Here is a 25,345-nt window from a genome sequence, read left to right as displayed (position 1 = left end):
GAGCCTAACTAGAATACCTGTTCTTAACAGAGAAGTTGCACTAACAACTGGCACTTGGCTCCCTACCTTGGGTAGGGAGCCAAGAAAACCCATTCCCACCTCAGACCAGTAGTGAACCCAAGCTGCCATTCTGAGGCCTTTGCTTTTGTACGTGGCAGAACTCCACAATCAACACTAAGAACTGAAATGCATCTGTCTCATGACTCACTTGGAGCAACTCTTTTACCACAACAACTTACAGTGACTGAACACACTGTCCTCACCACTGCTCATTTCTGCATTAACTCCACTTACAACAGAAACAGAAAACCCAAGCAAACAAAAAACCCCAAAATTCACTTTTCAACTCATAACCTACCAAGTAAAAACAAGTAATACCCTGAGAACCAGCAGGTCTGTGAGGAAAGAGTCTCCACAGAGCCAGAAAAATGTTCACATTTCTTACCCTTGTTCTGTCACCAGAAGGCACTCTTCCCAGTCTCCTCATATCTTAATAGAACTTGCAAAAGCTCTATTTCTTATTCTTAATTCATGAATAGAAAGGACAGGTAGGGTTATGGAGCAGCACACTATTTTTAGCTATCTCATTACTCTTCTTCAACATTCAAACATATGTAATATCTACTGATCCTTCCCAACATGCCCTCCAACCCCTCAGAATACTCTTCCTTTCTCCTACTACTAATTTTCCCCATTTTAGTTCAAAATCAGTTAACTCAAACCAGCTGTGATCACAAGCTCGAAAATGCTGAACCAGCTGTCATGAATCAGGGCAACTTCAGCCACAGCTGAAGGCAAACAGGATACAAGAAGGAAGGACACCAGTTCAACTTGGTTACAGAAAAGCTCTCTCCTCTTTGTTACACAATGCTAAACTTCAAAACCAGTCTGCTTCCTTGCTTAGCTAGATCTAAAAATTCTGGTACTGTTTTCGTTCTAAAATTAAATACACTGCTCTTACTCTTTAGCTATCCTTTTCTGTGTTTTAGATGTGTCTGCTCCAACTCTTCATTGATCAAGAACACCAGCTCCAGCTTCAACTTTGGTTGTCCTTCCTGTCCCATGACCTTAATTTTCCAAACTTAGAAAGGGGAAAAAAAAAAAAAGACATATCAGTGGTTGCTTTTAGGCAAAAAAAAAAAAAAAACAAACAGAAACAAAAAAAACCCAGCCCCAAACTTTTCCCTGTATGAGGCTGTGTTTTTCTTTGAAACAAATCTTCATTCAGTGTAAGGCAAAATAAAAATAAAATTCGTAACTGTATGGCCCTATTTCATTTATGTTGCAAAGAATTATCCAAGTTTAGCTTAGATTATACAAGGAATGTGAGGAGGAGACTGCTACAGTCACAAACAGAAATGACGTTGAATATATGAGTATTGAATAACCTCTAAAATGGCCTTGCTTCAGCACTGCTTAGGGACAACAGAGATCTTCATAGAATCACAATCAAGTAGGTTGGCAAAGACTTTGGACACCATCAAGTCCAACCTATGACCTAGTACCACCTTATCAACTAGACCATGACACTAAGTGCCATATCCATTCTTTTCTTAAACACCTTCAAGGACAGTGACTCTACCTCCTCTCTGGCAGCCCATTCCAGTAGTAGGTTTGCTCTTAAGTGTAGGTATTACACAATGTGTGAGGGCTTTGAACTTTGGTCATTAATAACACAAATTAGTTGGTCAACATCAAAAAGGATCAAGAATGGGCTTCCTAACACTGTATTTCCAAATTCAGAAATTTGATTCATTGAATTTACCAAAATTCCTTTTTCACAGAAAAGTAAATTTTCTGACATTTTGGTCATGATCACTACATTTAACAATATCATTTTTGTCATCAGGGTTGTTTAGTGCTTTTACACGGTCCTCTGATGACTGTAGCTGTAAGGTCATGAATTAATTTTTCTGCTCTTTCAGTAGGGCATACTATATTTATACAGTCCCTCAAAAACCCTCTCCTCTGTGAAGGCTCCAAACCCCATTTCTTTAAATATTTTAATTGTATCAGAAGTTTAAAATAAATAAACATTTTAAAATCCCAAAAAAGGATCTGGCACTTTAAAATTCAGTAGGGAAATGGATGCTCCCAGGTGAAAATCCAAAGGATATGAAAAGAAAAAGAATTTAAAATTTTACCCATGCTTTCTGAATTACAGCCCCTTAAAACTAGTATGTAAAAGATTAAACTGAAGTTACATAACATTCTTTCTCAATAGGTCAGGTATCAAATAGCATAGCAAGACTTTATGTATATCTTTCAGGAAGTGAATATTTTCCAGATGAGTCTAATAATAAAGCTAACTCCTCAATTTCCAAATATTGAGATTACTGTACTAACAGTATAGTGTGACTACTAAAACATTTTTTAAACTTTGAGATTCTTTGTCTCAAGACTGAACAAATGCCAATTCAACACTGCGTGATATTATCTTGAATGTTTAAAAATAAACATATTTTCAAGAACAGCAAGTTAGAATGACCGTGTACATGTAGTAAGAATTACTGTCATATGTGGCATATTTTCACAATGCCATGAAGAATATGCTTTCTTCAATCAGATGTTTGACCCTGAAAAAGACACAGCAGAACACATGAGAACTGTTCCAGTTAAGGACCTGGTTTTTCCTTTTAATTTACTCCCCTTGAGTGGGTGTTTGAATTAAAATACTGAGACTACCCAAAAATTGCACTGGTACTATGCAGAATGGAGTGAGAGCACTCTTACAGGGAGGTCACAAAAGTTGCTTCCTATTTTTCAGTGTATATGTTGTTTTCATATTGAGTTATTTAGATCCCGCATTGGCAATAAGAAAAACAAACACTGCAAAAAGTCCATTAGATGCATCAGTGCTGTTTTAAATGACAATAGTTATTACTAAGCTAAAAAGCTAATGAGAGTTAGAGCCTAGGGACAAATGAAAAACCTCTTAGAGGAAGAATTCCTTTCTCAACATCTTTAGGGAGGACGGAGTCAAACTGACTGTATGAATTAACTACTATGTTAATTGTAATGTCTATCCAAAAGCTATGAACTTGAATACAGACTGAGTAAACTGGAGGCATGACAGGACAAATTTGTGTTGGACATCACCAGTTACTCTAGAGAGCAGCTGTAGGTTCTTGGCATTTGTGACAGAGCAGTTACTGGCTGAGAATACAGGGAAAATAAACAAACATACATAAGAAATTTTATGGGAATAGAGACCAGTAGTTCCCAACCTCTATCTCAAGGGTATGGATGCATTACTTTTAAGGGACCTGCAAAAGACATCTGGTAAAAACAAATCTAAATCTATTAATATTACAAGTGCTGTATGTATATGTTCTTCTTACCTTTCACTTCCATGACCAGTGACAGGACTTGAGGAAATGGCATGAAGCTGTGTCAGGGGAGGTTTAGGCTGGATATCATTTACCCAGAGGGTGATTAGCAGTGGAAGGCTCCCCAAGAAGGTGGTCATGGCACCAGTCTGATAGAGTTCAAGAAGTGTTTGGACAACACTCTCAGGCACATGGCATGACTCTTGGGGGTTCCTGTGCAGGGCAAGGAGTTGGACTCAATGATCCTGTTGGGCTCCTTCCAACTCTGCATATTTTATGATAACAAATTTTCCAGGAGCTCCTTCCAGTAATAGGCTTGAAACAGATTTAGACATAGAATTAAAACACCACAAGGTGTTGAAAAAAAAGTTTCTGAAAAAAGTGTCTCTCATTTACAAGCACTTGTGTAGAAGTATAAAATTTAAGTCACTGAAGTAGCTATGAAGCAAAAGGATTAAACCCCACTAGCCTCAAATTTAGATTACTTGAATATCAAGAAATGAAATTTCCTAAACTGGATCTGAAAAAAAAGACTGAAATTTTAAGAGGAACCCATAGGAGATACTATAGTAGAGACACAGACAATGCAGAACAAACACCTGGCAGATGTTTCCAGAAAGTGAAAGTTTCACTATTGCTTTAATTTAAATGTTTTTATTTGTTGTTTGTTTGTTTTTGTGTAAGGCCAAGAGTTGGACTATAAGATTGTAATGTGAGGTTTTTTTGAGGGGGGGAGGGAATGTGAACTGGAGAACAGATCACTTGCCACTCCAGTTAGTAAAAATAATTTTTGCTATATCAGTAAACTCCATATGTTCATTCATAATCAAGATAAGCAACATGTCAGTTACTGTTTTCAATCATAAGACAAAAACCTCAGAAACATGAGGTGGCATTAACTATATTAAATTCCTCTGTCCTAACATTAAGAATGCTGTAACTTCCAAACTGACAAAAGAGATATGAATCAGAAGAGTACTGATACCCAGGTAAGGATAACCTACTAGCAACTGACCAAAATTCATTTAACATATAATTTTCAAGAGCCATAATAAAAGCTATAAGTGCTTGGAGAAGCCTACAGCTGAGGATTGATATATTACTTATGAGAGTATTGTGATTTCAGTAACATTGAAAACACAGAGAGCTGACTTCTTCAGGTAATCATTAGAAGACTTGAGGAGTGTTTGTACATTTTAATGGAAAACTAAATGCACACAGTTTAGAAAACATGTATGTTTGGACACTATGGCTATATTTTCTGCTCTTACAAAAATCAGGTTTCTCAATAATTAATTAGATCACAGTTAAAAAACCCAAAAACTCACATGCTAAAAGCCATTAGCCTGAAAAAACACCAAAACCAAACCAACAACAAAAAAACAAAACCCCAGAAAAACCTATTGCTAATGAAACGGCAGTACTACAGGGATTGTTGACAGTATGAAAACCAGAGCACAGGTGTCTTGCTGGCTCCCTCCTCTTGTTCATTTTAACTGTCTACAGAGATATGTCATATTGATATTATAGACAAACACACACGTTTATAAGATAAAGAAAACATTAAGTATTCAAAATATTTAAATACCGGAAATACCTCAGAATAATCAGGTATAAGTAAAGAATTCTGAAGAGAAGCAATATAAACCCCCTGATATTTTACCTGTTTAAGTCAAAATTTGTCTTCAAAGTTCATACAGCTGGCAAACACAGGTGGACGCCAGTATGCTCCTCTGTGTCAGAAGTACTTAAGCAAGCTGAACATAATCACACAATTTTAAACCATAGCAAGTTTTATGTTTTACTATCACTCTGGACCTATGGTTACTCACTGCCTCCACAGAGCTATTGATGCCTCCTTGTTTCTGCATTAAGATCAGTAACTTCCTTTCGTAAGGCTCTTTTTTCCTTGAAAGTTCAAGGGAAATATTTCAATAGATCTTAAAAAAGCCCAGCATTTACAGAAGAAAAGGTGAAGGGAAATTGGAATTTTGTAAGCAACACAAAACTCTTTAAAACAATCATCTGATTGCTTCTGTAAAGCCTATTTACATGAAAACAGAGCTCTGTGAAGATAAAACAGGGCGAGTAAAGAGACCATTACTGACACATTTGAACACTTCATTAGTTAAACTGGTTTTGAGTGTAATCGTTGTCTCAAACAGGAAAAAAATATTACATAAAGTAGACCTCATAATCAAGTTTCTAGTATCCCTCCCTCAGTAACTGGAAGGCAATAAGTATTGTCCCATTAAGCATTGGACTGCTTATACACACAAATTAGTTTTAAAGCAAACATGACATGGTGATAGATTACACCTGCTTATACCTGAAACATGGATGACCTTCCCAGAGTTATAAATCTGGGTCTCACTTACTAAAAACGTGCTCTGAATTGATGGTGAAACATGCCAGAGGCACTGCAAAGCAAAATTTTCAATTTCGACACATTTTGTTTCCCAATTTCCTTACAATTCACAGTGATTAAAGAGCACTTTACATCTCGAGGATAAAACCCCTTAGACCTGAAAAGAAAAGTGCAAATGGCAAATAAGAGAGGAGGGAACTGGTGTGATTACATAGTTGCTCAGTCCTGATAATGGTTGCCATGTCGTTGTACATTTAGACCATGAAGGCAGCAAGTCAGGCAGTGCTTCTATGGAGAGGTAATTCCTTTTATTAGATTAACTAATATAGCTGGAAAAAAAACCTGATGAGCATCTGGGCACATAAGCCTTCTGAGGTCACTGTGTGACCAAAAGCTTGTGTGGCAGCCTGTCCCATTATAAGCCAGTGTAATAAAAGACAACTACCTCCCTGCACAAACCTCAGCTGATATATATCATTTTACCACACTTAGTCTCTGCAAAGAGATGATAGTGAAAAATCAAGATACTGGTTTAGCAAGATTCATGTACCTTCATAATGCAGAATCTCTCAAGGCTCTTACAGCACTTCATCAAAATGTCATGCACAGCAAAAAAGTCTAGGCCAAACAAAAAAAAAAGTCTTGATATATGAGAAAACATTACATTTTTGGGAACTCCCTCAATTGAGAATGCAGCACCTTTACACACTTATGTTAATTTTGTAATGCAATTCTGTGGAAAAAGGCAGCAGGAAGAAATTGAATCCCTGGGGACAGGGAAGAACTTAATTGTTGTAATGGTGCTTAATGAAAGAAATTCTTGTATTACAGAAGCTGTTTCTCTTAGAAAACATGAAGCAACATGGGAGAGGAAGTTTGCCAACAGTCATCATGAACAGATGATTCACCTGAAGAAACAGAAATTATGCACTTCCAAGGTACTGACACTGACTGTCTTCTGAATTAGCTTTAAAAATCAACTCTTCATAAAGTGTTCAAAAGCTGTGAAATGGTCTCAGTGAGGTACTAGCCCTCAGCTGGCTCCTTGGCTTTCACCACTAGGGGTTCTCCAAGGAAAAAAGTTGTAGAAGAACATGCTAAGCAGTTTAGATTCCCTGACTTTCTTTTACAACACAAGATTTTAAATTCTGCTTAAGAAATGCATTCTCATAAATCAGTTGCACATCAGACTTAACTGAGTAACTGCAACAGACATAAGGCACTCCAGGCATGCTACATTTCAGCCACCTTCAGGCATCTCAAAAGATGACATCTAAGCTAGTGAATCCAGATTCAGGGAGCCATGAACCTCTAAAAAGCAATTTATTGCATACTGGAAGAAGGTGACTTTAGAGATCTAATTTTCAAGTTAGAGTTCCTCAGTTTAGTAGCTAGATTATTTTTTGTCTACCCTGCTAGATACCTGGTCACAAAGAAAATTACTACTAAGTTGGTTAGTATTTGGGATCCTAAAGATGTCATTTAGGAACATGGTTCAACATTACTAAACAAGGGCAGTGCTTTACATAAATCAGATGCAGTGGGCCAGCCTATGAAATGCAGTACACAGTTAGCTACAACATTTCATTAGCAAATCAGTTCAATCTCATTAAGCAGACCCCTGTGGCAACCAACAGAGGCACAGTTTTATAATAGGATCATTTTCCAGAGAAAAATTGAACTACTGTTTCCCAGCAGTACCTAAACATACAACAGTTTTGACTGTTGTGGATGATGGTAGAGGAAAGAAAACAAGTAACCTCCCACCTGTAAGCTAAGAAAGAAAGTATATTTAACATAATGTTTTAATGATCAAACTCTGGAATTCATTAGGTCATGCTTTCCTTGAACCTGATGAACTAACACCTTGTCAATCTCCTCTAGATCATGCTTACCAATTTCTATGCAAGGTAAAAGTCCCTAAAAACAAGCAAAATGGTTGTTCCCACTGAATAAAAGCAGTAGGAAAGAGACTAAAGAAATGCTTAACAACTTACTTTATTCATTCACTGTTGTATTGAGGATGACTAAATGAAGTGACACATAGACTCCTAAGTCTCAGAAGGCAAAATAGACAAGTTTATTAAAAACCACACGCTTTTGTAGACAGTTACAATACAGGTGGACCTGGTTGGTCCTCAATCAATATCCCTCACACCATTGGCTAATTAGACACACCACCCTTTTGTAAGCATCCTTAGGCGAAAACAACACCAGCTGCAGAGATTAAGAATTTTTTTAATTCCTTCTCTGAAATTTCCCAAAACTTCACAGAGCAATGCCTGGAAAGTTTATCTGACTTTCTTCTCTGACCAGTTCTCAGCATCCATAACATCTCCCTCACATTCTCAAAAGGTTCATGGAAAGGAAAGCATGTCTGTGAGCAGTATCCCTCACTGTGGTTAGTCTAACTAACAGCATTTTTTAAGTCTAGCCACCACTCTCTGTGTCTGAGCAGAGAATTCATTCACTTCCCCTCATTATCAGGTTCCAAAGGTCCAGTGAACCAAGCAGACAAAGCAAAGAGATTTCTTCTTCCCCTCCTGACCAGTCTTAAGGTTGCTGGCACTATGAAAATTACTGCCTTCCCTGCCAGCCCTGAAGGCCCCCGGCCCAGGGAAGTGCTGTTGTTGACCCTGAGGGAAGCTTAACAGCACACAGAGCTGTCTGTAAAGTCAGCAAGTGGAGAACTTGGGTCCAAACTGCTGCTGGACTGTGAGACTCAGCACCTCCCCATCACGAGGGATGCCTCCACTGCTGGAGGTTTCAGGGAGTCACTTGTATTCTTGAATATGAATGTGAGTCTAGATTATGATTGTTATATTGATACAGCAAACCACACATTAAGACCTGACTTGACCTGCAGAGGGTCCAGCTGATTAGAAATTTTAAGATTAGTTGCATTACAAGTGCTGTACAATGGAATTATAAATTGTACTACATTGATTCTGCTTCTAGAAATCCTGTGCTGTACTAAATTGTAAATTCGATTCTATACTAATCATAGTAGACAGTGAACAAAATAAAGTTTGAATTGTAACTACAGGTTAGTGTCATCATTATTATGTCCCGGATCCTTAAAAGAACCTGTCTGTCCTCTTTGTGTCATATGACAGAAGAGAAGGAAAATGAGCTTGAAGAACCAGAACAAACAAGTTTGTGCACCTCTAACATTCACATTAATTGGAATGAGGTCTTTAAATTCCAAAATAAGAACACTGTTTTTACAGCTCTTTAGACACAGCAGTTAGATTTGCATGAACTGTCAGCATTTCAAGATCAGGCACAATTGTGCCTTCCGAGACAGCAGCTTGTGCCTTTGAGTCTTTACATTTTTAACTGAAGATAATGTGTTAGGTGGCTTACCATGAAGTTTTCTTGTACCACAGTGCCAACAGAGGACTGCAGAGGCTGTAGCCACAGTATGTGCAACCAGAAAAACTTCTTAGTAGCAATGCTGACACTCTCCAGCAACACCCATAAAGGCCTCTCATACCTTACAAGATGAATATGATTAACCAAGAGTCCAAGGCTAGAAGATATCTGTATCTGACCTGTGACATGCCCTAAGACCAAGCAGATGTGTCATATTTCAAACTCAAGCTATTATTGCCTAGAAGCTTAAATTGAAGTTACTTTTCTTTTTATCTTTCACAGCAAATTTTCCTGACCTTTATTGAAAAAGGAGGTGCTGCTGCTTTCCAGAACCATATTGTTCTTGCTTAGCAAAGCCCCACTCATATTATATAAATTGTTGAAAGTAATTTAAAGGTAATGAAAAACAAACACAAAGTTTAAGGTAAATGGCATGGCTTGTGTGCAAATAATAAGGCAAAAAACCCAGTTAAGACTTATATTAGCAAGGAGAACAGTACATACAGCTGTCGAAACTGGGCACAGATGTGGCCAAAATTTTGACCTTTTATGAAAAAGAAAAAAACGAAACAAAACAAAAACAACAAAAAAGACTGAAGTTTTTCCCCAGAATGGGACTAGGAGGTGGGGAGAGAGAGGAGGAGAGAAAAAAATCTCCCTTTGGAGTTTGAGGGTCCTTTTCAAATATTCTAAAGTCTAAATGACAATTGAGGTATCCACATTTTGACAAAGACCCAGAGTGAAAAAACTCAGACACCTCCCACTCACCACAAAAACATGCCCCCACTGAAGTCTTTGGCCTATGTTTTTAGCTGCTGTTCGAAGATAGTACCCAGATTCTCAGTTCAAGTAAACTGCATTATGGATCCTGATACCCCGAGGAACTACTTTAAAAAAGTCTCTAATACATAAAAGTTCTTCAGCATTGGATTAAATAACTCAGCGCTTAGAAGAGAATGACACACCTGTACTCCAGCCAAGGACCCCAAACTGAACAACTGAGGAACTGAAAAGGACAGAGTTCACAGCAAAGAAAACTTACAGAATATTATTTGGGGGCGGAAAAAAGTTAGAGGAGAAAGTTAACAAAGGAATTGAAAGATGAACGTGTGACAATTGTACTCTGCCAAAATCAGAAGGGCTTCTGTTACACAATGTAAACATGCACATATGTTCTTTTTCCTCTCCCAAAATCTTATTTTTTAGTAAATACAAAGTCCTTTTCAATTTATTTTTAACTTTTTATATCTGTGTCTGAATTCTGCCACCGAATTACCAAGCATGACATATAAAATATTTTTTCCTGTTAAGCTAAGATGAATGCAAAAATTAAGGTCAGAAGTAGTCAAGTGACAAAAAAACCCAAGAAAAAACAGCAACAATGAAAAAAATCCCAGCACCAAAACCCAAAGACTAAAACCTTTTTGCTGTCTTAGGGTAAATAAAAGTGTTTATGAAACTTGTTGCAATATTTGGAACTGTTTTCTTGCATTAGGATGTGACAGACTGGTTGCTCAGACAATTTATGCAAAAAGAAGATAGAATCACAGCAGGTTCTTCAAATGTATCTCTAAAATGTTAGTAAAACATTTTTGCTGGGTGAACTTGCAGCTTACATGTGTATGACATGCTTCTAAATTTTACTGTAACAAAGAGAAACTAGCTAGGAAAACTAAAGTGAAAGAACACTGTGAGAAGTTATCATAAAAAGATGATACAATCTTGTAAGAGGAGAACACCAAAGTAGGAACACATTTGGCAGATAATAAGACAGATCTCATTGAATACAAATTAACCTCTAATGGAATACATTAATAAATTAGACAGTACACATGATGTCCTGTAAGTGGAAACACTACATTTTTTCTGCAGAAAAAATAAGAGGAACAGTATTAACAGGTTAACAACACAAGCTTTAAGACCAAAGCAAGTACTTTTTGTCCCAAGAGTATGTAAAGCTTTAAGGAAAGGCTTTAAGTACTGGGCTTTGAAACTGTAAAGATGAATCCTGCCTGTGGAACTAATGATTGTCCTCTGTGCCTGGGCTCTGACATACTACATTGGACAAGACAGTCAAGCAGATACATCTATGGTAAATCTGACCAAAATGTGACTAAGACAAACCAATGTATTTTTAGAGCTATGGTAACAGTCTTTGACAAACTTCAAAATGCTTTATTTCAGCATGTAGGAGCTTAATCTTTGCACAAGAAAACAATCAGCACCAACTCAAAGGAACAGAGTATGCAGAGCAATTAGTTCAGTGAAGGCTAACCTATATGGAAGACAGAACAGAAGACAGACTTTAAGTAACTCTACATTACTAGTAATTATTTGAAATAACCAAAGTAATGTAACATTTTAAATAATGCAAATCAATTAAAAAAATTGAGCTAATTATGTGTTTTCATTCTTGCTCTGCACTTGTCAGAAAGCTTAGCATGACTTTCAAAACCTCATATTGCCTTTCCTGCCAGTGGAATTGCTGAGCTAGTAATACAAATGCCCAGAATGGCACATTGCTAATTTAACAACTTGGGCCTCATATTTGAGATCTGGTTTAATAAACATATTATATTTTCAGTATTTTGAGTCAAAATAACAGCTTTAGGTTTGTACAGTTTAGCTTCTTTAAAAAAAGAAAAAAAAATGACAGAAAAATGAAAACCCAAATCAAAAATAAAAGAACACTATTAAATCCAGTAATCTTTCCATACAATTGCATTCAATTTTTCATTCCTATCTCTTGCCTTAGAAGACAAAAAGCAAACTAATTCTCACCTTTTCAATGTGAAGGTTAAATTACTAGACTCTGCTTTCAGTCTTCTTGACATTATAACCCAATTCTGGATGATTCCTTCCACTTTGATTTAGTACTCTGATTGAGAATGATAGTGTAGAAGCACTAAGTCTTTTGGCTACTATCTTTTCACCTAAAAGGTGAAAAGAGTAGTAGAGTCTTTAGAAAATAATATGTTGCTTAAAAAGAATCTTCAATGTGACATCATTAGTCAAACTGACCAAAAAAGACTGTCACTTTCCCATATTAATTAATTTTGTTCTGTTAATACTCTTTCAAAAGCAGAATAAAATTGACAGTAAAAGTTGGCATGCATGTTTCCCAAACAGTTTTAGTGAGCCTCAGTCAGAATCTCTAAGTCTTTACCAGGGACACTCTGTGATGCCTTGAAGTCACTGATATGATATCAACCAAGAAAAAGATAGCAAAAGTATATCTGAGCCTTAAGGAGATGCCGAAGGTGGCTGATCTTAAAAGACAGATCTGGTCAGCTGTGTTCAAAATCAGGTATACTAAGACTGCAGTTTTAGTACAATTTGTTAATTTATTTCAAACAGAACCATTTGTGCATTTCTGTGGAGATTTTTTTTTCCATTCAAATTATATGAAAAGAAATTTGAATTAATTTTCTTTCTAGGGTTTTTTTTTTTCCAAGGCAGAAGATAACAGCAAAGCAAACATTCTTTTTGTGATTAAAAGTATCATATTTGGTGAAGACGTTGCAATAATTTTATATATGAAATAGCACCTTAAACAACTGGCCCAAGGGAGCCTCCTTAAACTAAAGAGATGTGACATAAAGGAAATTTGAAATAAAAGTCTTTTTGGGTAACAAACATATTCAAGTTAGTCTTTCTGGGCAGAACGTCAGCGCGGCTTTTAAGTGTGCCTCTAGGTGGTGCTAACGCTATTCCAGTGGTTAAAATCACAGTTTTAGGAAACATTTCAAGCGCTAGTGAAAAACTTCTGCCTCCAGGTTTTGTGTAGAGGGAAGTGTATCATTGCAACAGACCGCATATTGATGATTTGCAACTAAGGAGAATTCCCACAATTAATTTCTGATAACTGAGTTTAAATAATTTAAAGGTCTTGTTCGAACCCACAGAAACTTATTGTTTCAGAAATGGAGTTAAAAGCCCATCTTTAAACAAATGTCAAGTCAAAGAGCTGCAGCATGCTGGATATTAATTTGCTTGTTATTTGGAGCACCATGTTACGCAAGCACTAATCTAATGACTGAGCTCATGTTTATACCATATTACACCTTGCAGTTTGGATTTTGCTTGAAAGTAGGATAGAGTAATTCTCATGTTGTAGGATCTGTGGCACTAGAGTCACAGCTCTGTCTACCAGCATTTTTAAGGCCTTTGGGAAAGCAAGCCCTTGTAAGCCTTTAAGTATTTTGATGAAAAAGCAAAGCAAAACTTCCTTTCTCTTCTTTTTGGAAGAGATTTGTGCACAGTATGCAGAAAATGAAGAAGCCTTTTATGCCTATGGTAAGACAGACTCTGTTCTTTCATACTAAATAAGACATGACTATTCATTCAGACATGTTTCCTTTGGACTGTACTGTAAAATTTCTACATAGTTCAGAATACTTTTTTATCCTCCTGCCTCATTCACACATACTTCCCTTGGCAGCCTAGGATACTTGGCATTCTGATGCTTACTTAATGGCTTTTGGATACCAAAAAGTGGGAACTTGCTTCTGAGTCACTGTTGTTGACTGATAATTTTCTTTTTTAGCAATACAGTTTCCAGTTGAGGCAACGTTCAGAGACAGGTTGTCCTGTAACTCACCTCAATGCTTTATTAAATTAAAAAGAAATCTATTCAAAGCAGTGTCTCATTTGTGAGATGTAGGTGGGCTGCACAGCCTGGTAGGAGAGGAGACATGTGCCTTAAACTCACCCACATCCAGTGCCAGCCAGGAAGTGCTTCGTGCTTGGTGCCTGGTGCAGTGCAGCATGAAGAGGCTGTGAACCCACTCCCTTCCTGCCACACATCTATTTCAGGTCGGGTCACAAAATGACCTTATGGATTCACCAGGGAACTTGGCAGTGCAGTCTTGTCAGGGGAAGTTTTGGTTTCACTGTATACAATATAGTAAAATTCCACAAATTTCTTCAAGTTCAATCTATAAGGTTTATTTAACCATGGGTAACCAACTCTGTTGACCTACAAATTGCATGTGTGTTTGTATGACTGAAAACAACAGACATGAACTAAAGAAAGTTCAGAGAAACTCTGTGAATGTGTCTCTGGGCAAAATGAGAAGTTTCTCATTTTCCTGAAGCCCCAGGATGGCGTGGGTGTAGGCAGGGGATGTTGACATGCCTATGGTCGGCAGCTGAGGACATTCTAGCAGTAATGTTTGTCTCATTTCCTACAGCAGATGATTCCTGTGATTTCGTAAATACTGAATAGACAGTGAAGCAAAATTATTATAACTGGAAGAATGAGTATTTAGTTTTGCTGTGGTGGGGCTCATTCACTTAAACTTGCCTTTCCTTTGCTTTTCTTGACTATTATTTTCAAAAGTACATTGTCCTAGGGCATCCCATCTATTCCACCACGCATTTGTCATCCATTAGGAATCTCTTTGGGATTAGGTGTTGTGCACTGTTGGAACAACAATAGGACTCAAGGACAGACAGTGCCTTGAAGGGTTGATCCTTTAATTTGTAGTGCAACACAGACATGTGCAATCAGCATGGGTCTGAGTGTGGTGAGCTAACCACATAGGTAATACAAATTACTCACTCCTTATGGGTAATTAACCTGCTAATTATTCACAAAGCATTTTGCTCTGTGGCAGTCTTGTAAGTTGACAGGAATCACCCAAGCTGAAAGAAACCTTTAAAAAAATCTTTTTACCGTTGCCTCACTTCATGTCAAATCACATCATCTCTCAGAAGAACATTTTTGTATATACAATGAGGTAATAGTGAAAAAAGAAACTCCTTCCTTCCACATGAATGCCAGCTGTCATTTCAAGTAACCAGAGATACCCATCTATGTGAGGAATAAAGGGATACAAAGAATGTGCCTTTGAAGACCCTTTACCTGTTCCTATTTCAGGTTTTAGTATTTGGATAAACTTTAGATAAGGTCCCTTTTAGATAGGTCTCTTAAATAAGGTCTCTTTTAGAAACTTAGATTGTGATTCCAACCTTTTATTCCTCAACATTTAATTTTTTGTTGTTGTTGTTAAATGAGAAAGTTTCTTAATGTTTGTATTTTTCCTAGACTTGTTTTGCTCATAATATTCTACAAAGGGTAACCTGTATGCCTTCTATCAGTGCATTCTTAGTACAAAAATGATGATGAGTACCTGAATCTTCTATATAATGAACAAGGTAAGTATAGAGCTGCACCAAATATTGTGAGCTATACCGTGTTCCTGGGTGTGGGATCTTTGAGTCTGTTTGGGCAGTCAGGTCTTGTTTTCAGAGGACTTCAGGCTATGGTGGAGACAGCTGCTTGCAGTGGTGCTGAGCTTGCTGGGCTTCATTTTAATCCATCTCAAGAGGAGATAGACTTCTGTCCATCACAGCCATCTCCCTTCTCCTCTCTCCTGGGATACAAACACTTAAAACAAAGCTCCCTGGTAGCTTTCTTTTTTAAATTAAGACACCCTTGCCCACTAGACCTTTTCTGTTACTTTCCCAGAATTTCCATGTTTTCTCCCTACATTGCTCCAATATGTAGCACTTTCTCTAGTCCTGTTGCAGCATTTTAAAATAAAGAAGGAACGGTGATACTATGAGCTCTTTTGTAACCCCCACCTTTAGGTTTATAAAGTAGATGGCATTATTATCTCAAATATGACAGTGCTTGACAAATAGCTGTTCTCTGAAAAACTCCACTCTTTCCCTTAAATGACAGAATGTGAATCTCTCTGAAGGTTTCTAGACACTGAAGTGGTGTATGTGCTGTAACTAAGTTGTAAGGATAACACAAAAGCTCCTTTCCAAAAGGGCAGGTAGAGGACAGGGCAAAAGCCTTTTAAGATTTGTTAGTTCATACTAAACCATTTGTCCATCATTCTTTTGTTGCCTTTGAAAATGGCTATTGTTCTGATGTGCAGGAGTAGCAGTACTCGTATCATAATGCCCTTGAGCAGTTGTGAGTTGCAGTGAATTGCCAAGCACAGGGAGAAAAAACATCTTTCAAGACTCTGTGCTCATTATGTTTCTTGTGGCATTGTAAAAAGTACTAAAATTAGACAAAGTATTGTGAATTCATTGGAAGTACATGCCTGCCTTATGGTGTTTTGGTATATTAGGCAAGTGATCGGTAGCATATTAAAGATGGGTTTGTTAAAGTCATGCTGATTGTGTGACAGTTGCCTTTTATGAAAACATATTTTTTAAAGTGCTTTCCTTTACCTTAGATTTTTATTTGCTCTTTAATTAGTGATTGCCCTGAAAATTTCAGAATTATCACCTCTATGCTTTCTTCTTATTGCCAAAAGAATTTCCATATATGAAATGGAACTGCAATTTAACTCTCATTTTGATCCTGTCATTCAGGTATTTTGTATATTTATTTTTATGCTGTGCTTTGCTCTTTGTATTATGCATTAGGGTAAGAAAAGGATTTTGGCCTACTGTTTTCATGAATAAACAGGGAAGGGGCCAATAAACCTACTGGGTTTCAGCATCAAGAATGTAGAGATTCACATTAGAAATGTTAAGACTGACAGGAATGAAAGTGTCTATATATAAAATACCAGTAAAGTTAATTTTAAAAACCCCAAAAATCAAGAAGAAGGAACAAGAGAATGGCACATGTTGATGGCATCCAGATTAGCAACTGGTAAATACATTTACTTCCATATTCTCAAGACATTGAAAGAAGGAAAATGAAGTACAGGCTAAGATAAAGGACAGGCTACACGTGGAAATGGAATCCAGAGCATAATGAAAAAATCATCAGTGTTACCTGATGAGTTACAGGAGTGCTACTTGGTGGAAAAGGCAAAATACCAGCATTCCTGTCAAGCCCTAACAGGCAGAAAAGGCAAATCAGGGAACCAGCACATGGTTGCCAGGCTAAGACAGGTGGTATCACAAACAGCCAGTGTCCTTTGTCTTGTCACTGAAGTGTCCCTAGCCAGACTGTTTGAACATGAGAATGGGGGTGTGGGAGAATACCTGTGACTGAAATCAATTTTGTTTCAGTTACCATTGGTTATTATAAAGTTGCCTGCTGAGCTATTTTGCAACAAGAGTATTGCAAAATGCCTAATTAGTTTGTGGCTGTGCTCAGATCTGTAGATATCCAAGAGATAAATGAAGAACAGAACAGTTATTTGTTCATTAATTTTCCCTGCATACAATGTGAGCTTTGTAAACACTAGTGTAAACTTTTCAGCTGCTTTCTGTTAGGAACAAGTTATCCCAGAATATCACACTGCCTATAGGATGGTGCTGAAGCAAAATACAGGTTGGGATCCAAACATCTAAGAGATCTTTTTACTTCATATTTGGTAAGGGTTTTCAAACCTAATCCATTCAGTTTCATTTCGTTTCTTTGATTGTATCCTTTGCTTGTATTCATGCCACAAAGATCATGAAAAATACTGTAAACTTCACCATTTAGCATGCCAGAAACTGAAGGTGAAGCTCAACAGCAGTTTATAAGTGAGTGTATCAAAGACTTCACAAGGAATCAGAGAGCCAAGTCAGCTGATAGCTTACACACATATACCCAGGTTTAGTCTGTCATGCATTTCATCCGAGACATGCTTTACACCATGCTACTAAAGGTTCACAATTTTCTGGAAAATATTACCACAGTCCTGCTTAAGCAAATTGGAGTTATAGAAAATTTGTTTTTTGTATAGCCTACTTTGAGAAGTTCTTTGAAGAAGTTGTTGGCAGCAGCAGTTTGCAACTGCCAGGTGCACTGGGTTCTATTTTATTGAATTGCCAGATGATGAGAAAAATGTTACACCAATGGTCTCACCATTCTTTCAGTTATGCACTATTTGACACAGAATAAATAGGCAGGATGGGAAAGCTGGAAAATAATTTCTGCAGAGAAGCAATGGTTTTGTTTTGTTGGTTTGTTTCATTTTGATATTTTCTCTCCTCCTTCAAAACACAGATGAAACTAAAAGATACCAATTTGGAATGCTCTAGGTTATATCTTGCCAGGTGGATGGCCAATTACTGTGAACGAGTGTTTTCAGAGATGGAAAACATTTCATTTTTTGCTGAGGCTAAAATATGGTCTTCATTTGATCTTCTTAATGGCATCTGACAATGAAGTCATTTAAAGATAAAATGCCAAGCACAACCATATTACAGTGCACCTACTGACTTCTCTGTTGAATGCATAACAGCTAAAATTTCCTTTCCTTTTGTTTGGAGGAATGATATTACCTTAGAGCAGTCACGCTGTTTTCATGATTTATGGCTTCTGTAGTGTGAAATGGCGATTCTTACCCGAGTTCAGGAAGTTTAGTGGAACTCTGTAGAAGAGTAGAAAGAAGAGGTTAAAAGAAAAATCAAAGGATTTACTATCTGACCTTTTTAGCATAGCTTGTAGTACTTCAGTTTGTATTTCTTGCATCAAAACCATTACTTGTGATGGAGTGAAAATATTGGATGACCTAGGAGTTAATATTTGTGCTATGGGGGAAACCAATGTCATATTACTGCTTATTTTTACAGTGCACATATCTACACCTGCCTTAGTTGCTCGCCCCTTGTGGAGAATGGAGGCGAGTAAATATTAAGAGTGCAAGTCATTGATTTATTTCAGATATATGCCTTTTGGAAGTAATGGGGTATAGGTAGAAGGCACACGGCTCAGTATTTACTTAACCTTGAGGTCTGTTACCCACAGTAAAATCTCCATGGCAGTCATCTTCCCTTAGAAGAGGAGATTGCTGTCAGAGGTTCCCAGTGACATTTCAAATGCCCTATGGCATCTCTGAAGGCTTGGCCCATGTGGAACAAATCCTACAGGATGCTGTCTTGTACAGGCGACTGAGGCTGAGTGGGATACATTAGGACATCTAAAATGACGTTAGAGAATAAACTAATTCTTTTCTCTTTGTTTCAGTTTATTCTGCTTTTGAAAGATTTACTATGTCTTACCTCATCCTCTCTTCTAATTTTGTCTAGCTTCCCTACCTAAGGGTGTTTTCTAGTTCTCATTGTTCTTATTGCTCTGCTCTACACTTGTCTGGTTGTTCTGAATCTTCCTTGAATTTTGGTCAACAGATACATTTTATAGCTAATCTCTTGATGTTGGATGGGACAGAAGGATCCCTTTGTAAATCTTGCAATCTGTAATCCCAAATAAAAATCTAATGTGTTTATACTTTTTTTAAAATTTATTATAGCATCAGCATGAAGTTATTAACTTGTGTTTAACTTGTTATCCTTTATAACTTTGCAATCAGCTCCTGCAGAACCGTGATATTTCCAGCAGCTTATAATTCTGTTTCAAATAAATTATTTTATAAAATGTTTCATACATGAATAACACTTGACTTTTCCTGAACAAAATCAGTTTTTTGATCTAATGTGATTTCAGTCCCTTCCAGTTTAGTGTTGCCAGTGTTTGTGTTAAGTGTACTCTGTATTGTATCCCTGAGGTGCCTAATATGAATACCAAATATATTGCATCCAGGGAGGACCCTTACAGAACTTTAGCATTTATTTGGTAGGAACAAGTAAGAAATAGATGTTTTGCTAAAGTCAGTTATTACATTGCCCTAGAAGAAAGATAGAATGGTTTCAAACAATGCATTCTTGAAAAATTCCCAGTCTCCTCTTTTTCTTCTACATATTAATTTTTTTCTTTTTTGTTTCTTTTTATTTTTTGTATCTGAAATAGAATGGGAATTATTTTTTGTATCTGAAACTGCCAACTCAAACCTTTATCTTCTTTTAATGAGTGGCACTATTTTTCATTTCTTAAGCCTCTTATGCCTCCCCCTTCCTTCAGGAATTCTCAGGAATAACTGCTGATATGCTGGCATCTGAGAAGCAACTCTATAAGGTCAAGCAGATTTTTAAATATCTAGTTTGTGTGATCATAATTTCAAGGCTATTCTCCCTATCCCCTTTTCTTCCTGTTTCTTGTACTGGGAATTGCAGGCTTTGTAATTTCTCATCTTATATACCAGATCTGCTGATCTGCGATGTCTTTGATCTGATGATGGACACTTCATTGGGAGTCAGTCTAAAGTGGTATTACTAAACTTGATATTTTCTGCTTACAATTGGAATAAATAATATTACCTTTATGTTCTTCTGTTTTCAGACCTTTTCTTTCTTTCTGTTATCTGGATGAGGAGACTCCCTTGCTAGTTGGGCAATGTTCAGTGCCCAAAGCAGACGGTATTCAATAAATCCTGATTCCTGGGCATCCTCTCCTTATACTTCTGTAGGAGGCAGAAAACTCTTTCCTTCAGGCTCCTTACAGACAAACACAAATAAGAAGGTAAACTTGAAATGTTTGTTTTCAGCTGGAGTTCCTGAAAGACAACTGAAGAAATTTGTTTTACCTCAAAAATGCAAGCTGTTTATGTGTGTAGGGTCGGCCTCAGCACTTGGCCAAGGACCCCAACAGCCATTTGCTGGTGGCAGCAGGACAGAGGGAGAAGAAGAGTGAGAACACTGTTGGTCAAATCATAGGCAAGGAAATAATTTACAAATTAATCTAAGTATTTGGATACAGATTTCTCTGTTGGGAAACACAAATGAAAACGACAGATGTTTAAAACACCCTTTTTCAACACCCAAGTTAGCAGACTTCTGGAAAGTCACAGCATCCATTTCATGTCATCATACCTGATGGGTTGTTCTGAAAAACTCTACATGGAGTTCTTGGGAGGCTAAAAACTTCTGTTTCTTCTCAGTCTGAAGTGTTGTGATTGTCATCTCTTCAGGGGTGACAGATGTGGCTGCACTGGTCAAAATTGGGAGAAGAAGTAGCTCATAATGCAAAAAGTGATGATCACTATATTCAGGGACAAAAAGGGTTAGAGGGGAGGTTATGTTGCCTCTAAAGACAACAGACTGTTAAATATTAAAAAGGGGAAAACCTGTGTAAAATGAGCACTAAAGTGTGTGAAGAAGATACACTCATCCAGGAATGGAGAATGTGGTCTCTGACTGCCAGAGTCTGGATGCTCTGGAATAACCTGCTAGGACAAGTAACACAGACCAAAACCCAAACTGCTTCAGAAGGAATTTCTGAAAAGAAAGACGTGGCAGGGTGTGATAGCAGATGTTTGTTTCCCAGGCTTCCTTTCCCAGCTTTGTCTTGTACTGGCTTGAAAAAATGAGGCATTAAATGAGCATCCCATGGCTTTTTTTCCCCCCCATAAAATGGGGTTTTCATATTCATTAAATGTAAGTGACTGTCTAGGTAACTCCTTTCCAATGCAAGTTTATTTTCTTGATTTTCAGTCCCGTCATCACAGTCTTCCTGGTTTTCATAATAAGCAGCTGTTGCATTTTTTTCTAGAACTTGTTTTTGTACAGAAAGTTTCTGCAACCTTAATGATTTTATGATGATTCTATCATAATGCAAGCTGCTGACCTTTGATTGGCATTGGCAGTGAATCCCTGAATAGCATTTCATGTAGGAATGATTTATTCGAAAAACTTCTCGTTACTTGTTAAACTGGCCATCAAACTTCCAAAGTGATTGATGTATCTGTAGTCACTCCTTTAAAGTAGACTAAAGGACTAAACCTGGACATTGTAAATAATAGGATGAGGTAAATAACAGATGATGATCTGCTGATGTTGAGAGGACAATTTCCAGTGGAGATTAGAAGCAAGAAAAAAATTAATATGTAAGTCTTTGAATAGCTATAGGTCATACATTAATAAATTGTATTTTGGCTGCTGTTGTCATAGATGAAAAAGGGGAAAAGACCTAAAGTTCCTGCAGATTCCACCATTAATTTCTCAGACCCATGAAAGGTAAATTATACTATCCATTTACCAGACCCTGGGTATAGCTCCACTGAGGAAATGGCCAGCATGCTGATAAATTAATTATACTAATTTCTTACACTACAGGTAGTTCAAATTGGAGAATTGCATTTGAGTTTATCCCAAGTTCAACTTAGATTTGGTTAGGGCAAGAGCAATGAGAACTTAAAGGCTGATAAATTAGGTTTCATATATCCCAGAGCAATATTGACCAACGGCATCTACTTTCCTAACTGAATTTCTATAATAAAGTTTAGTTTAAGTGTATACTCTCAAAATAGAAACATCGTATGGATATTACATTTATTCTGGACACACTTTTATGGTGCATACTTTTGCTTTAAAGCACTGGCCATAACTTAGTTCATTTTATAGTAATATCGCCATTCCATATCCCTTTTGTTTTGTTGCCTGCCTTCTTCCAGGCCAAAGGGACTGCATTTCAATAGTGATTTTTTTCTCATTTGAAAAAGAAAATAAACCAAAAGAACCCAAAAGAAACCAACCCCAAAACATTTTGGGTTCATTCATGCTGAGAAACATTGTAAATATGAAAGTGCTTTCATGACAGCTAGTTGGCTGTGACAAGAAGCTAAACAAAAACATTTGAATACAAAATATTCGCAGTGACATAATTTCCTCTCAGTATTTTTTGGAAAGATTTTATGAGGACAAAACTAATTTTTGTGGGCAATTGTATTTTTATTTTAAGTCTAACTGAATACAGAATTATGCAACAGAAGTCCTTCTGTCTGATTTTTCCCAGACCTTGGCAGCAATAACCTTTCTGCTTACCAATTTTAAGTGGGACAGAATACCCAGTGAATTGAAAACTAAGTAAATCACCTATTTACTAAGTACAAATGATTATCAATAAATAAAATAAAGTAATAGTCTTTCTTGGGAAAATTATGGAAAACATACTTTGAGTGTGATTGGCATTTCTTCACTCCTGTCTGATCACTGATTTCAATGGAGATGAGCAGAGCAGAATGTGCAGTAGCCTGACTTATGATGCGTCACTCTTTCATCCATGAAAATGTAATATATGGACTTCCTCCAATGGTGCTACTATTGCTTCTTGCTTCTTTTCCTGACTGCTCTAATTATCTAACACATAGTGATTTTCATCCTTCCCATGGTAGCACTAACTCATAATAAATTGCATCCCTCAGAATCACGTGGATTCACAATGTTTTTTCAGTTGTCCTGGACCTTCCTCAAAGCTGTGTTGTAAACCTTTCTCCCAGAGTAACTTCCAAACAGAACTCAATTTATAATGAAGAAAAACCAGCACAGCTTCTTCTCCCTCTGATCTTGGTGCTCTGGTCTTTCCAGCATCCTCTCATCGAACTTCCTCTCCTCTTTCCAAAGGGTTTCCAGCCTTTTGATTCTGGTCTCTGTATTCCTCCACATGACTATGACTCTTACCCTGGCTTACAGTTACCACTGTAGACAAAGACAATTTCCACCCCCTAAGTGTCACCACTCAGAAAACAGAGATAAAGAGATTGCTCTTAGTTTTATATTCCTTGGCCGTGGACAGCTGCACTCAATGGGGCGAACAGAGCTCTGGGAATAGCTCTTGGTTCAGTTTTGTCCTACTTCACACAGGCATAAGAGCTGAAGGGAAGAAGCAGAATGGACAATCAACCTGTTCTTATCCCTCCCACACCAAGTAAAAACAGACAAATCTATCCCTTGTGTGATAGATGCAGCTTTGAATAAGGCAGGCACACCTTGACTTTGGATCTTTTCCTGAGCCCTCTTTAGATCATTGCCAATTTAAATGTCATATAGAACACAAGTCATATTTGGAACCATGGTGTGAAGTACTTTTTTTCCAAGATGACATATTTTTGGGAGAACGGTGGATGTATTTTTGGGAGAAAGGTGTAAAGGATAATGGAGGTAATGCTAATCTTTATAAATTAATAGTTTCATTTTCAGAGAAAGAAAATTAAGATCCCAAACAGGCCCAGCACATTTCTGGATCTTGACTGCCAAGCCCACAACCCAACTCAAACACCCAGCAAGTCTGGTCAATGGAGAGAAGAGTTTCACTGGGAGAGACACAGCATCTTCTCCACTGAGCTTCTGGAATGGCTTTCACTATTTTTCAAGGGCCAGGTTTAAGATGCCAGCCATAAATAGCCACAGAAAAAAAAAATGTTTGTGCTTAATAATTTTTTTTTTAACATGTATTTTGTTTTTTTTCTAAAACCAAAAGTGACAACTCAGACTCTCAGGGCAGTGAGCTGCTATGCAGCAGCAGCAGGAGCAGCCATATTTTAAAGAAAGTTAGGGAAAAGCAGTAAGGCAGAGATTTCTTCCTATAGGCACTCTTGTTCCCCATCACCTTCTGTTTCTTCTTATATAAGGATTGTCTGATCTTCATCCTGAAGTGTTCGTGCTTTTATTAAGGTTTTATGCTGACAGATCTCAAGAGTTATTGGATAACTCAGCAAGACATATGTACAGTTAATTAGAAATGAATGTGATATTACATCAAAAGGCTTCAACTGTTAAGTTTTAAATGGTTATAATTAACTTGCTCTTTGATTCTGAGCTGGAATGACTAAAGAGACAATGAAGGTCAATTTCCGTTCACTTGAAAAAATAAAAAAATAGAATAGCCACTAATTTAAAAAACCCAAGCCCTTCAATTGTGAAGCTGTTCATTTATGCTGTACTGCCTTGATGTGAAGGTAAGGCAATGGAAATCCTCTTAATAGGCACTCCTGTTATCCTTTATTATAAAAATACAGAGTCCAGTTCATTTGATATGGGAAAGACAAGAGTCTGGTCAATGTTACTTAGTCAGCTTTGTGCATATTTAGATTTGAATTTAAGTTTCCCAAGCTAAGGAAGACTGTTGCTCTTTAAGAAGTCCTTTTTGAAATAAAGATCCATAAGAAACTTTTAGAATTTGCAAGTATATCTAGAGATAATGGATTCATTTTATTAAAATTACAGATGTTCAGTACATCAAAACATGACTATTTTATTATCTAAATAAATACATAAACTAGTTTTTAAGTAATTATGTAAGTTTGGAACCCCTCCACCCTCAAAACCCTCTTCACCAGGCCCTACATGCATAAAATTCAATTATTTCCACTAGGTAAGGCAGGATGCCAGGCCTTTTGAGTTTTTCTCCCCATCTCTTTCAGATATATTTATTCCCAGAGAAATAGCTACCTTGGTTTGAGATTTGCTTACTGCTTTGTTTAATCCTGAGGGGGTGCCATTAGTTTGGAAAGGGCAAACACAATGCATAATCACATCATTAGGACAAATACAAACACAATTATCCCTCAACAGTGCAGCAGAAGGAAAGTACAGTGCAAACACGAAAGTCCTGACTGAATGCTTATCAAAGTGAGTGGTTGGCTTTGGCTCTGGCAGAAGCAGCTTGGCTGTGCAACTTTCTTATTTAGTCTTTTTCTCCAGCTAGTGCAGCAGCAGAGCATCTCTGTGGGTGGCAGTCACACTGAAACCA

The 25,345-nt window shown here is 37.2% G+C and overlaps 1 protein-coding gene across 2 annotated transcripts in view; it reads right to left on the bottom strand.

Moving 5' to 3' along the window:
- HSF2 (heat shock transcription factor 2) overlaps positions 1-7,799 on the bottom strand; it is a 35,337-nt gene extending 27,538 nt beyond the window's left edge. Inside the window, exon 1 of one of the 2 annotated variants that reach the window (XM_064413048.1) lies at positions 7,695-7,799. In XM_064413048.1, coding sequence (XP_064269118.1) covers positions 7,695-7,703 — 9 coding nt within the window. In that variant the 5' untranslated portion in view covers positions 7,704-7,799. Of the gene's footprint in view, positions 1-445; positions 647-7,694 lie in introns of those variants that run through there. The other variant, XM_064413047.1, reaches the window with a different exon arrangement.
- Between the last annotated feature and the right edge of the window lie 17,546 nt (positions 7,800-25,345).

This window comes from Passer domesticus, chromosome 3, assembly GCF_036417665.1.
Source record: "Passer domesticus isolate bPasDom1 chromosome 3, bPasDom1.hap1, whole genome shotgun sequence".
In the NCBI taxonomy this organism is placed as follows: Eukaryota; Metazoa; Chordata; class Aves; order Passeriformes; family Passeridae; genus Passer; species Passer domesticus.
Note: the sequence above shows the minus strand (reverse complement) of the source record. Positions and strands in the feature narration are given on the sequence as shown.